This window comes from Ursus arctos, unplaced genomic scaffold, assembly GCF_023065955.2.
Source record: "Ursus arctos isolate Adak ecotype North America unplaced genomic scaffold, UrsArc2.0 scaffold_23, whole genome shotgun sequence".
Classification (NCBI taxonomy): Eukaryota; Metazoa; Chordata; class Mammalia; order Carnivora; family Ursidae; genus Ursus; species Ursus arctos.
In genome coordinates this window covers 10,195,831-10,211,385 of record NW_026622908.1, presented here as the reverse complement: position 1 = coordinate 10,211,385, position 15,555 = coordinate 10,195,831, and the positions used below count along the sequence as shown (strand labels likewise).

The window sequence follows — 15,555 nt, the reverse complement described above, 5'->3', positions numbered from 1 at the left end:
TGAATATGAGACAAAGCTTCCTTTTACAGTAGAGGCATATATTATGTAAAGAATTTGTCACATAATGGGCAAATCAGGTAATGAAAATTACTCTGGAAAATCCGTTAATAAGGTTTTACATTAGAGACTAATGTATAAACCATCCCTCAGTAAGTTCAATTCAACCAGTTCTTCCCGCAGTGGCACAGATCATTTCTTTGGCTGGGTTCCAGATGAAATAGATGCCTTGTAAAAGAGTGCCATGTTGTATTAAAAATTATGCTTTTATTTTTTTAAAGCTTTATTTGAGAGTGTGTGCACGTGTGCGCAAGTTGGGGGGGGGGCAGAGGGAGAAAAAATCTTCAAGCAGACTCCCCACTGAGCACAGCACCTGAAGTGGGGCTCAACTGCAGGGCCTTGACATCATGACCTGAGCCGAAATTAAGAGTCAGGGGCTTAATTGGCTGAGCCACCCAGTTGCCCCATGGTATGTTTTCAAACTTTCCAGACTTTTTTTCTGTTCATGCACAATTCATCCAGGTTGTAGTGTACATTCAAGATCATCTTTTTTTCATTGATATATATTACTCCATAAATATACCACATTTATGTATCCATTTTACTGCTGATAAATGTTTAGCTTGTTTCCAGTTTGGGATTATAAAGAAGCAGGCTGCAATGGACACTTGTGTACATATCTTCTGGCAAACATGAACACACTTCTGTTGTGTAAAGACCTAAGAGTGAAGTAGTTAAGCCACAGAATACGCATGTGTTCAGCTTTGGGAGCTGTAGCACGTAGCTGAGCTGTATGGAAACAACTTAGCACAGTACCTTTGCCTCATAACCCTTACGCATTTCTTAGAATGCTGTCCTTAGTATTACTCTTTAAACACATCAACGTATGAAAAATTTTAAGCACATACACAATCACTGAAACTCTTAGTACCTATTACCTGTAGTCAATAGTTACCATTATCTGGCAAATTTACTTCATCTATTCTTCCTCTGCCCCCTTCTTTTTGCTGAACTGTTTTAAAGCAAATGCCTGATATGTCATTTCTCCCCTACACACTTCAGTTTACATCTCTAAAAAATATCGGCATTTTCTTATATAACCTGAATGCCTTTATCACATGTAACCATAAAGTGAATTTAAATATCTATCTCCCTCATTTATGGCTTGTTATTATATTCCCAATGCTTGCAGCTCTTAGCAATAATACTATTCAAAAACAGTTTCTGAGAATAATTGAAGAGATTTAAGTATTGTCACCACCATTTAAGCCTAACTACAAAGGTTCAGGTTTCAGAGAAGAGTATAAAGTTATGGACCATGCTCTAGATCATATGGTCATTTATATAAGGAGAAACCTAAAACTGACTGGAGAGGTGGAATCACATAATTAGAAATGTCCTCCCCCAACACATAAAATTTACTTAATGAAGCCTATTAAAATATATACCAGATGTCCCACTAAAATCTATGATGCAAGTTCAAAACAAATCTTACGATTTCTAAGCAGCACAGATGTGTTTTAATAATTAGTTTCTTTAGCTGATTAGCTTTGCAAGGTCAAAATTAGGTCAATTTACACCTAAAAGTACTAAGAGCTGATTTAATACCCAAGAAATGAGTTTGGAATAGCAGGTTTCTACTGTCAGAGATTTTTCAAAAGCCTTGAAAGATTTAAGTACCCAATTACAAAGAAATAGGCTCATTTGAAGTTTTTTTGTAAGCTATTAGAAAAATTTAAAGCTTAATTAAAAAGTAAAATAAAAACAAATAATACTACGAGTAAGGAATCACTAAAGTTTGAATTTTAAACATTTTAAAGTTTCATTTAATAACACTTGCATGAGTCTTAAAAAACTGTAAACCAAAGACTTGTTTTGACTCCATCAAAAGCTAAATATCACTGCCTCTTAAATATATCCTTCTATCATTTATCAAGTATGTCATTTAAAAAAAGTGAAGAAAACCAAAATGAGAATTGGGAGATAACATACAATTTATTTTTCAGTTCATGGACTAAATTTGTTTATGTTCATTTACTTTTCCTAACTTTCAAAAAGCTTAAATATGGAGGCCCAGATTTTCCAGATCGGGCATTTAGAAACAATGTATGCAGGAACTTCTGTTTCTAGTTAGGATGCAGAGGTTTGCAAAAGATCCCCTCACTCTGATATAACAACAAAAATAAAAAAGCCTTCGCTAAACTAAACAATCGTATTTTTCATTAAAGCCATCGAAGAACCTTGGAAGCAAAGAAGTCTAGATAAACTCTTTTCAGAGAGGGATAAGCCAGCCAGCCCTCCCTAGTTGAGCAGAGAGAAACCGTGGCTTTCATACCTGACGGCATTTATCCAATGCTGGGACCCTTGGAGGGAAAAGGAGCAAAAATGCTACAGGCACAGCAACCTAGCTGGGACAAGGAGAACCCAGTCAATTTTTAATGGTCAGGTCTGAGCTCGTATGGTACACAAGAATCGAGAGAAGCCTGACAGGTAGAGCTAGCAAACCCAGAAGGCTGATGAAACTGGTGGCTGTGCTGCAAAGCAGACAGAGAGGTTTTCTTGCAACGCTTAGATCCCAAAGCCAAAATCATCTAGAAGCACACACTTCACTGTCACCATTAACATGACATGACTATTCAACTCTTTGCTATTCCAGAAACTTGCCCAGGAAGATGAAGTGGTTTGTTTCAGGCACTTTAAGAAAAACTGTTTATACGAACAACAGACCTTTCAACTAATCCTGAGAGTAAATACCCTCTTAAGAAGAGAGGGCTCAACTACACTGTTTACTTTCAAGATTCACTTTTGAAACCACCCTCTGATTGTGTCTACCAATTCTCAACCAGACCGTGAGCCATGCCAAATCTGTATCAGGACCTTTCCTCCCTCTACCCAACTCCTTGCTCTGACTGAGAGATCCACTGATGATCAGATTTTCCAAACCTCATAAATATCCTGACTTTGTGTTTCTCCCTAAACTCAGCTGTATTTTGATTGTCTTCCCAGGAAACCGGTGAGAGGGAGGGGCCTGATCCTGGGCCCCTGGTATCCAGTCCCCACCAAGCTCCATTCCAGATTAGATAATCAGTCCTTCAATCCTAGCTGCCAGACAGAGGTGAGCGGAAGCTCTTCTAAGGGAAAATATTACCTATTTTAGTCTGTATTATCTTTTCAAATAATGGCTAGAACAAAGTATAAAATTACGAAATATGAGAAGAAACAGGAAAATGTGACCCATAATCAAAAGAGAAAAAGCAAACAGGGGTGCCTGGCTGGCTCAATCGGAGGAGTGCACAACTCTTGGTCTCGGCGTTGTGAGTTTTGAGCCCCACAAAGAGTGTAGAGATTGGGTGTAGAGATTACTTAAATAAATAAAATTAAAAAAAAAATAACAGAAGTAGAATCACAGTTGGCTTAGGGAAATAGCAAATAGACCTTAAAAGAGTGATTATAAATATGTTAAGAAATTGAGATAAAAAGACTGACCAAACCGGTTAAAAAAAATTAAAGAATGATAATTCAAAAAATGAGAACTGAAATTATGGAACTGAAAAACAATATTTAACATGAAAGTATTCAGTGGCTATTTTAACAGCAGAAAGAATACAGATGAAGAAAAGACCAGTGAATTAAAAAATAGGTAAATAGAAATTATTTCAAAGTGAACTTCTTAAATGGCTACTATACTTTAGTCTTTTCCTTCAATCTTTTCATCCTTGGAAACAGGCTTCCTCATTTAAAATAAAATAAAATAAAATCTTCTGGGGGGGCAAAGTGTTTTCTTCTTCTTCATAGAATCTTGGCTATAAAATTTAATGACCAACTACAATTTTTCCTCCAGAAAATATCTCTTTTGTGCTCCCATTCCCCAACCACTCTACACTCATAATTTCATATTCATACTGAAATTTTCTTAGCCCATCTCCTCTCATTTAAGTGCCTTTTCAGGACAGAGAATAGGTTTTGTGTGTGTGTGTGTGTGTGTGTGTGTGCGCGTCTGTGCATAGATTTCAGACAAGTGTCTGGGACGCAGTCATTGTTTAATATTTGCTTAACAAACTGAAATATCTTAATATAAATTCTTATATGAATGATTTTAAAAGTTATGATAAAAATTAAAAACCTCTCAATGCCACTGAACTCATATTAATGTACTTTGATAAAATCCAAAAGACTTTATTGTCAGAGGTTTTTAAATACAAATATAAAAAAAAGCCTGCTGTTCTTTATGTACTCTAGTGGCTCATCTTTAATTTAGCAACTGTAGTAAAAGAAAAATGCCTAGGAAGAATATCATTCTTTGTTAAATGAGGTTTAGAACTATATTAAGGAAAGTTTATACAAACTGAACATTGTTATACCAGTGCATGCTAACAAAGATGTGGAATAAAAGAAAATATAATGCTGAAATTAATATATAAAAATGATTGTTCTAAGAGATACTACATCAAATAAAAATCTTTACATGTCAAAGATTTATGTATGTAATCTATAAAATAATCTTAAATATTTTCCTTTTTAAGGTAAACAACTCATTTGTTATACAAAAGGCAGTATGAAGAGTTATTTAATGTGTATGTTTGCCTATATCTTTAAGGAGCTTATATCGACAGATGCCAACATAAATGCTGCTGGAACACAAAGGGAGAATATTACACAATTACATAAATGACATTAAAAATACACTAGAACTCACAAAATAAAACATATTAGTTCTAGATCGTATGGCTTTAAACCACTTGCTTTTGAACACTTACAAACTTTCCATAATATAATAATGTACTTAATTGCTCATTTACTGCAAGGTTAGGCAGGCTGTTGTGACAGTCAGATGCTAACTAAACTTCATATCCCATCATAAAAGCAAAAAGCAATTTGACCTAAACTGTCAATAGTATCATATGATACATAAAAAATGCTCAGAAAATCACTATGTATGCACTACTAGTATTCAATGGAAAATTATCCTTTAACCAAGATCCAAGACACTTACATATGATTATCCTATCCTGTTAAATTCCCCAAAACATAAAAAAGTTTGTTAATGCAAAACACTACATTAAAAATGTTACTAAATTTCTTCTGTGGTGTGTGTATGTGCCTTTTGTGTTGGTGGTGAAGACTGCAAAGAAAAGACGTTTTCTGTTAAAGGTTCTAACAAACTTGAGAAAGCCATCTAAAAACACTATCAGTCTACAGCACACATCCTGTTGATTTTAAATGCAAAGGGGGTGTTCTTAGCATCTTGTTACTTTGAAAAATCCAATTTCCTCTAATATTTTAATTAGGCTACAAATTTAGAATCTCATTAGAAATAAATGGTTATGCATATATTTAAAATGGGCTTAACTACTCAGAGAAATCATCCATCTTACTTTTTGGCTATGCATTCAAGTTTCAAGCACAAGGAAAAAAGTATTTAATATATTTGAAGGTTTGTACTCAGCAGTACAAAAGCAGATACTTTTTTCTTTATCTAAAAAAGCCATACCTCTTCCTCCCCAAAGTAACTTTTTCCATCTCTTTGGCAGGTATTGCTTTTTTAAATTTTTTATTTATTTTTTAGTATTTTCACTAATTCTTCATACAATATAAAGGAGAAATAAAGTTCCAATTAGGCACTCATCCTTTTTAATACCTTTGTTGTGGATTATTCCCAAGTAACCAGGCGAATAATCTATCTATTCAAAAGCAGCCTTAGAGACTAGGCTTGCATAACAGCTCCAGATGGTTGGTAGCAGAAGAGTGTAAGGAGTTGGCACCACCTCAAAGAGCAAAAGATAGCTGGAGTAGATATGGATGGATAGTTGGGACTCACAAATAATGAAAATGTAATAAAGGCATTACAGGCCACAAAACCTTACTCATGCCAGGCTCACGTTAGGGTAAGCATGCTGGGAAAGGAAAGTTCCCAAGACATGCAGATAACCAAATAACAACAAATATACTTTGAAAATGTGAAGAAAAAAAATTCGAAGATCTACTTTTTTCTCTGTAGCAAAGAGGATGGGATATGTGACTTATTTTATCATATAAATCTGTCAGCCCTACCTCTGAGGAAGAGTGCATTTTTTTTTTTTTAAAGATTTTATTTATTTATTTAACAGAGATAGAGACAGCCAGTGAGAGAGGGAACACAAGCAGGGGGAGTGGGAGAGGAAGAAGCAGGCTCATAGCGGAGGAGCCTGATGTGGGACTCGAACCCAGAATGCCGGGATCACACCCTGAGCCGAAGGCAGACGCTTAACCGCTGTGCCACCCAGGTGCCCCTGGGGAAGAGTGCATTTTGATCATACTCTCTTTCTCTCTCCCTACCAACAACTGCTAGACTATTGGCTGAGAATCACATTTTTCAGATGTTTCATATGCAACATGTTTTAGATTTTTCAGATGTTTCAAATGCAACAGGCTACCTCCTTTCTTCTACACCTCGAATATCTCGTTCACAAGTTTCTGTATCTTCCTTTAATAGTTTGTACAACCCCACCAGAGTTTTTTGGGGGGGTCAGGATATTTCACAAGTAAGACACAGTGATTTATTTTTCTTCACCCATAAAATGGGAATATTAGTACCTGCTTCAAATGGTTATTGAGAAGACTAAACGAAATAATGATTTTAAAGTGATTAGCACATTGTCTGACATGCAAGTGTCCAATGACTTAGATATTATCACCAAGACAACTTATATTGACAAATTACTTGATAGAATAATCTCAGAAGGCTTAACAATGAATAAGTACTATGTTCAGTACCTGGCATGCATCCAATAAATAAATATGGTTTGAAACCATACATTCCTTTCAAAAGTGAGTTACGGAAGTATGTTTTTCAGCAGTGATCAGACATATACAAGTCCACTTCAACCTTCTGCCACCTTCTACCTAAACCCCAGACCTACCTCATTTCCAGACTTTTATATTAAAATCATTCAGGCATGTTGGGAATAAAAATATAAATCTAAAAGCCTCTTTACAGATATAAGTTAATATAACAGTTTCTTTCTGATTCATTTTTCTTATGGAACTCTGATTGTACAGGAACAAATGCAGCAAGTACCTATTTGATATGTTCTTTAATACCAAAATTTTGATCATAATCTTTGTGTTAAACAGACATTACCAGCTTTTTTGGTGTTTTATTTCTATTTTATTCTTTTAAATATACAGAAAAAAAACTATGATCATTGAAGGATAAGTATAATTTATTTCAGCATAAAGCTTCTTATATTCTATGGCAAATAATAGGACTAGAAAATAATTCTATATATGCTTTGTGAAACTCTTTCTGTAACATAACACTACTGCAGCTAAACCTACTTCCTAAAACTTTTTAATCACGAGGGTACAACACGACCTATGTGCAGCCAAGTAGATGTGCTGAGTGAAGATCTGTACAGAAGAACTGAACAGCATGACCTGGGCAGGGAGGATAGGAACAGGATGGTACTGAAGAGTTCTGTTTACCTGGGGTTGTCAGTGGTGCCTACCACTTACTGAGAGGGCCAAGGACTGTAGGGTTTACAGGGCCTGTAGTGGTACAGGCGGCTTTGTAGCAGGCTAGTTCTAAGATGCGGTTTCAGAGTATTTTGTCTATTCCTTTAGCTCTCCCAATGTGTCTGGAATTATGTTACTTAACTCTTCAGTAAATCACCTTTTGCTTTAACAAGCTGATTTGGACACTGTTGTCTGAAACTAAGAACCCTGACCAATAACGCAAGACATAAAGAACATTTCAAAAAAACTCAGGAAACCCCTTTGTCTACAAAAAGCTAAAAAATATGCACAACTAAAAACACACAGCTTTTCAGGTCTTCACTACAGTTTTACATTTGCTCTAATTTGATTCATGTGAAAGACACTGAAAGAAGATTTGCAAAAATATTATTTAATAATACTGGTAATACGGCAATTTCTATCTAAGAATCCCCTTATAGATTGATCAACTGTCATTAATCAAGAGGTCTTTTTTTTAACTCTCAAGGATTACTAACATCAAACAGAGTAAATCTAAGAGTTGAAGCCTTTAGCCTGTAATTTCAATTGACCAAATCATTTCAGTTACCAAAAAGGACAAATGGGAAATCTGGGAGAAATGAATGGGAAGAATGAAATTTTGTTTTTTATCAGTTAAACAAATATAATGGGTGCCCCAAATCATAAACCTGGGATCTAGATATTTACCTTTTAAAAACTGTAAAACCAACTTCAATGAGAAGAATTCCTCAAAACATCAAAGCACATTGTTAAACTCACTTGGATATAGAATAATTATTGGATCAAAAGGAACAGAAACAATTTTTAAGAACCCATAAAATCTTTTGTATGTCTGTCTTTTAAAAAATCAGGTTCAAGAGTCAATGTCAACATGACTGTAACCTGTTTCACATAGTTCCTGGCTACATAGTTTTCAGTAAAATTTTAATTTTTTAAGGTATAATTAGGATTTCAAAAGCTATACAATTAATTCTTTAAATAACATAAATATTTATATCAATACCACCTATGTAAATTCATAGTTTCTTAAGTAAAGGCCCACATTTTATTAACATTCTGAGTCTCCTGGTAAAAAATATTGTTGTCTTAGTATGAATATACATTTAGAAATTACTTAAGAAAGAAAAAAAATTAATATGTTTTAATAACCTAACATTTCTGCCTACCCTGTAGGTGCTTCCACATATATTAATTCATTAATCTGTGTAACTAGTCTACAAGATAGAAATTATTACCATTTTTCTTTTTCTTTTTTTTTTTTTTTAAGATTTTATTTATTTATTTGACAGAGAGAGACAGCCAGCGAGAGAGGGAACCCAAGCACGGGGAGTGGGAGCGGAAGAAGCAGGCTCCTAGCAGAGGAGCCTGATGTGGGGCTCGATCCCAGAACGCCGGGATCACGCCCTGAGCCGAAGGCAGACGCCTAACGACTGCGCCACCCAGGCGCCCCTATTACCATTTTCTTAAGGCAGTTGATTAGTCTGAGGTACAGAATACCTAGGTAACTTGAGCAAAGTAACAAACTAGTGAGTGGCAGAACCAAATGTGAATCCAGATTGTCTAACTTTTCTAATGCCCATACACCAGGACGCTTCTTTAACAAAAGGTAAATCATCACTTCTTTATTTTATACAGGAATATAAAATATTATACCAAATAAACATATTTTACTTCCATCCATATTGTGTTAAGAGTCATTAGGAGGTGTAGGACATGAACTTGCCTATGAAGATAAGGATGAGTGCTCTCAATTAGTTACACGAGAGGCAATAAGGAAGACTGTATAAAAAAAAATCATTATGCAAACATGGTATCCTAATACTTTCTCCTCTCAACTAAAACTAACTTTTTTGAAGTCTATTGACCTATCAAAACAGATCTGTTTAATAGCCTAACAAAGGCAAAGATAGACTGTCGAAGGCAATAGCCTTTTTCATTTATCACAAGTCTGGTAATTAATTCATTAGCTTGCCAATCAACTGCACTGCTAGTGAGATTTGTGAGAGGAGATGAAACAGCTTACCGTGCACATGGATGTCTTTGTAATTTGCAGGGTAAAATCTGAAGAAAACTCCAGAGCTGAGACAGATATTGTATGGCAATCTATTTGCTACCCATTAAAAAAGAATGAAAGGAAGAATTTAGTAAAAATAGTGAAAACAAAACCAAAACCAACCAGATAAATATTACTTCTTTTTTATGCATAAAGGATTACTGTAAACCAATGTTTTGCAAAGTTTAATCATTCAAACCCCACTTCTGGGACTGTTTCCAAATTTAAAGGCTACTGGCACTATCATTTAGTTAATTTTTGTTTAAACCAAATTAGTACTTTTTTTACTTAGACTTCTTGTAAGAATACTATGTATCAAATCATGGCTCTGATGTGCTAGTTAAAGTTTTTCTAAGAAACACTAAAATTTTTCAAATAAAATTCTTTTCTTGTTTTCCAACTAAAATAATTTTGTATACCACCAGTGGTACACATTTGCTATAAATTACACATAAGATCAACATTTTTATAGGAAATGCCAACTTGAAAACATAGGCTAATGAAAAGGATAAGGTGTTTTAGAATTCCTTTTTTTTTTTTTAAGATTTTATTTATTTATTAGAGAGAGAGACAGCCAGAGAGAGAGGGAACACAAGTAGGGGGAGTGGAGAAGACGAAGGAGGAGGCTCTCAGGGGAGGAGCCTGATGTGGGGCTCGATCCCAGGACTCTGGAATCACGCCCTGAGCAGAAGGCAGGTGCTTAACGACTGAGCCACCCAGGCGCCCCTTTTAGAATTCCTTTTTGTAACTGCATTGGAAGATAAGTTTTTTAGATATTAGGAAAAACCATAACAGTTAATATCAAAGAGCCGAGCCAAGGAAGAAGATTCAACTCAGGAAAACAATGGCCAAAGAGCCTTATTTTCCTGTTCTGCCCTGGTTCAAGTCCTTCTTCACTTCACTATGGAGAGCAGATGGGGAGAAGCCATTGCAGTGGGACCAGAGGGAGGCCATGGAGGCCTGACTTGCCATGAGTAGATTGCAACATAACATACACAATTCATAGGACTACATACTTAAGCCATTACCATCTTTTAAACAGCTTGAGAAAATTTTAAAGAAGTTATAGTGTGGTTGCCTTTTATTGGTAAAGGATTGTGGAACAAAATACATTTACCTAAACAAATAAACAAGTAAATAAATAATGTTTAAAAAAAAAAAAAGAAAGGGTATGTGTACTTTTTAAACACCTTCATTTTCAGTCTAAAATTTTCTATTTCAACTACTTATTCACGGCAGTTTTTGGCATTAAACAAAGAGCTCTAGAGAGAAAAATTAGCCCTCCCCCTCTACCCTCCTCTTTTTGCACAGCCTTGAGGCTGAGTTGGCTAGAACTGTACACTCCTACCGGAATGAAAGAATACAAATAAATTTTACTATCAGTGTACCAGAGCACTCAACAGTACTATAATCATTAACCAGGCTTTAGTTTTTTTTCTTAAAAGCTGAATGCAATTTTAATCAGCTTGCTCTTATTGAGAAACTTTTTATGTTTATTACTCTATGCCAACGTTAAATATTTTACCTATTAAAATTAACAAATATTTATTGAATATCCATTTTATGCAGAGAACAATTACTGGTGCTATGAAAGTAATAATGTGACAATGTGACAAAAAAAGCAGACAATGTTCTGAACCTAAAACTGAACAATATTTATCTAATTGAAACAAATTAAGGAGTTTTTAAGAAAAGCAATGACTTTTCACTGCAAAGTTATTATTTAACCCATGTAAATTTGACACAGCAAAATTCACAATAAAACTAGAGATTGACATGGTAAACAATAAGATTTAAAACACAAAAGGAATTAACTGAGAAATCTGAACAGAGTAGGGCTTTAGCTTCATAGGCAAATTCGCTGTAATTACTTAATCTGAAAAGATGGAAGAAATTTGAATGTTGAGACATTAAACTGTGTAGAATATATGCTATGAATGAATAATCTGGCTGTAAATGAGAAACTAGAAAAAGGCCAGGGAGGTGGTGATGAAGCAGAAATGATAATACAGTAGGACTTTTCACCTTCAAACCCTCAGTATAAGGAACTGCGATATACAAAGAGAAGTGATTCCAAAGGATGATACAGTCAACTGGTAAATATTGTAACCTCAAGGTACATCAGACTGTCTAATATGGGAAGAATAATAACTGTTTTGAAGGCCTATATATAATATCAATATATTAATTTCAAATACTTAACTCACAAATGAAAACTAATAAAAATGGCAATTCTGTTAAAATAAAATTGGTGAAAACACCTACCTTAATACTACAAGCATCTGAAATAAGAGTCTTCGGATCTAACACTTCCACAACAGCTTCTGGAATAACTGCTTTCTTCATACAGGACATGTTGAAGCCATAGACATTATCCCAAAAAGCAATTCTATCAGCATGTTTATTCATATCACTTACTGCCACAAGGCTGATAGTGCAAATATCGGGGTAAACTGTAACAGATAAAATACCCAACAATTTACCATTATCTCCCTTTGTGGCAAAATACACTTTTTAAAAGGCTAAATATAAATCCCAAAATCATCAGTATGAGTTACTAATAATTGATTACTAGTAGTGGGGGATTAACAGAGGTATAGATCAGGGAAAATAACCAAGTTCCATCTTGTAGCCTCTTTTAAAACAAAGATTTCCATTACAGTTGATGGCAACATTAAAATAAGGATATTAATGATGGGTTCTTATAATAATTAAAACAAGACAGCATAATTAAATAAACCTGCAATGAACATATTTAATATTAAAATTACAATATGTGAACTTTAAAAAGATACTAAAACTTTATACATTACTCTGAAACGCAGAAAAAGACAAATCATTTAAAAAGGGGCAATTATTGGTGATGTAATAAACACTAAGAAGGGGAGGTATAAGGTACTGAGGGAGCAAAACAGCTAATTCAGATTTGGCTATAACAGGGGTGCAGGGGTATTATATAAGATAAGAACTGAAGACCACATAAATTAGGAGTAGGGAGGGAGTGTTCTAGGCAGAGTGAGTGGTGTGCATATGGGATCACAATTAATATACATTCCAATTTGAGAAAATGAGATATAAGACTACAAAGGTAATAAGGGTGCAAAGAAAATGTTTTCTATGTTTTCTTTGGCTGGATAAACCATGTTAGTAAACTGGATTTTATTCTAAGAATAATGACAAGCCTGTGAACAATTTTACATAGGGTAACAATCTGATCAGATTTTGGTTTTGGAAAAGCCAGATGGAATACAACGTGGAGAATGAATGGGAAGATGCAAGATTAAGACAAAGACAAAATAAGAGATAATTGCAATAACCCAGGGGATCTGAAGGAGAGCGATGGCTGTAGGAATGGAAAGGGGGAGGTATATACAGCTAGCTGACCCCTGAACAAGACGGGTCCATCTACACATGGATTTTTTTTTTTTTATAAATACAGTACAGTCCTGTACATGTATTTTCTCTTATGGTTTTATTAATAACATTTTCTTTTCTCTAGCTTACTTTATTATAAGAATACAATATATAATACATATAACATATAAAATGTGTTAATCAACTGTTTATGTTATTGGTAAGGCTCCCAGTCATGAGTAGGCTATTAGTAGTTAAGTTTTGGGGAGTCAAAAGTTACAGATTTTCAACCACACAGGGTATGGGGCAGTTGATGCCCATAACACCCACATTGTTCAAGGGATATTTAGGAGGAAGGAACTCACAGGATGGGCTGGCTGTGGAGGTAACAAAGAGGGAAGAGCCAAGGGCAACAGTTTTTAGCTTTAGCAGCTGGGCAGATCATGGTGCTAACCATTACATTAGGGAATAAATAAGGGCAGATTCAAGAGGAACGTAAGAGTTCAGTGCTTATGGACAAATGGGTAAAAATATCCAATAAGCAGCTGAATAAAGAGGCCTGAGATTTAAGAGATGATCTGGGTTCAAGATATAAATTGAGACAATGATCATATGAATGGAAATGTAAGTTATGGGAGCTCATGAGGTCTTCTAGGGAGAGTACATGATGAGTACCAGAATTTGAGGGATGTGTGGAAGGAAAGGAGGCTGATAATAAATGGCTGAGAAGCTGGGGCCACCAAAGCAAGAAGAAAACCAGGAGAGTAGGTGTTAAGAGGCGACAGAAGAGAGTGATTCAGGAAGAAACTATTCTAATAACAAGGGTAAAGGGTCTGTACAGCACCAAATTAAAAAAATAATATTGGGGGTGCCTGGGTGGCTCAGTCAGTTAAGCCTCTTGCTTTCAGCTCAGGTCCTGATCTCCAGGTCCTGGGACAGAGCCCTACATCAGGCTCCCTGCTCAGCGGATATTCGCTTCTCTCTCACCTTCTGCCCTTCCCCTCTACTTGTGTTCTCTCTCACTTGCTCTGCTCTCTCTCAAATAAATAAATAAATAAATAAAAATCTAAAACACTTTTAAAAATATTGATTTTTTCTCTGACAAGTAAATAACAAAATTCACTTTGTCCTTCAGATAAGATTCAGGGGATTCATGAATTAAAATAGAAATACCATTTTCTTATCTCAATAAACTGAAAGCAAGTACATATGTACCAAAGAAATGCACAAAAGAAATAGTTTCATGATTATTAACTAGTTTTCAGACTTAAAGAGCAGAGAAGTAAGTCTCCCCTTCCCCCAAACTTTGTTTTTATCCACAGCCTTAGGAATTTATTATTCAATGACAGCAGCCCTAAATTATCTTCCTATAAAGCCCATGATAAGATCTGTTGGCATCAAAGCAATTGAGATACCCAGAAAAAATACTTGGTGCTATGTCACTGATAAGAAGTTTCTCAAGTCCTCCCTAAGGGGGTATGTGAGGCAGATGTGATAGCTGCACTGGGCTAGAGTCCTGGGTACTGGGCTACCATGGACCGTGAATTACTTCTACTGTCCTGCTCTTCCGCACACATGGTGAGTGTCTTGACAGTGTTTAAATTCCTGACTAAAACAAATTCTTCAAAGTATCTGATTTGTTGCTGACTATGCTGAACCAGCAAGAGCATTAGCTATAGGAAAGCATGTTTAGTTTCTTGAACCAGATCCTTAGATGAGAAACACTGAAGATGAAACAGAATTCTAAGATATTTGGCAACTTCTTTATATATCTTTTGTTGGACTTAATATGACAATCATACAAGTTTCCCATGTTTTGCCCTGTAACTCCATCCTTAAAGAGAAATATAGTTAGGGTACAGATCAGGGATCAGCAAACATTTTCTGTAAAATAACTATTTCAGGTTTTGTGGGCCATATGGTCTTTGTTGAAACTATTTCTCTTTGCTGCTAGAACTGTGAAAGCAGTCACAGACAATAGGTAAATAAATTAGCTTGGCTATGTTCCAATAAAACTTTATCTACAAAAACAGGCAGCAGGCCAGATATGGATACCCCTGATATAGATGTGAGAGAAATGGATGAGGGAGGTCATTATCAGAGCCACCATATTGTACTACTTCAGGGAGTGCCATTCACACTATAGTCTCTGGGAAACTGAGTATCCTTCCAAGTTGTGTAGTGCACAGACATTCAAATTACTTAACATAGCTCAGAGTTCTTCTTTTTCAGATATTATTAAAAATCTCAGTGAAAAATTTAAAATATCATTAGTCCCTATATCAGGGGCTGGCAAACAATAGCCCATGGGTCAAATTCAGCCCCCTCTCTGATTTTGTAAACAGTTTAACTGCAACATTGCCACCCTCATTTATTTACCTATGGTCTATGGCTGCACTGTGTTCTAGTAGTTGGAACAGAGACTGGAGGGCTTACAAAGCTGAAAATATTCATTGTCTGGTCTTTTGTAGAAAAAGTTAGCTGACCCCTGGCTCTGTATCAAGCACTATGATATACTAGTAATAGTACTAGGAAATAAGGGTAACTTTATCATAAGGAAAAACTACAATTTACTAAAATAAATTAAAAAAGAACGGTTTAAAACTATTTTGGTAATAAGAAACAAAAGAGGAATATGATTTTACTTTTTCTAGTGT

The 15,555-nt window shown here is 35.2% G+C and overlaps 1 protein-coding gene across 3 annotated transcripts in view; it reads right to left on the bottom strand.

Annotated features, from left to right (window-relative positions):
• The window catches only part of PRMT3 (protein arginine methyltransferase 3), a 125,386-nt gene that overhangs the window by 34,858 nt on the left and 74,973 nt on the right, over positions 1-15,555 (bottom strand). For 2 of the 3 annotated variants that reach the window (XM_026512222.4, XM_026512223.4), the window contains 2 exons: positions 11,810-11,997; positions 9,515-9,601 (listed from right to left, as the gene is read on the bottom strand). In XM_026512222.4, coding sequence (XP_026368007.2) covers positions 9,515-9,601; positions 11,810-11,997 — 275 coding nt within the window. The remainder of the gene's footprint in view (positions 1-9,514; positions 9,602-11,809; positions 11,998-15,555) is intronic. The other variant, XM_048215285.2, reaches the window with a different exon arrangement.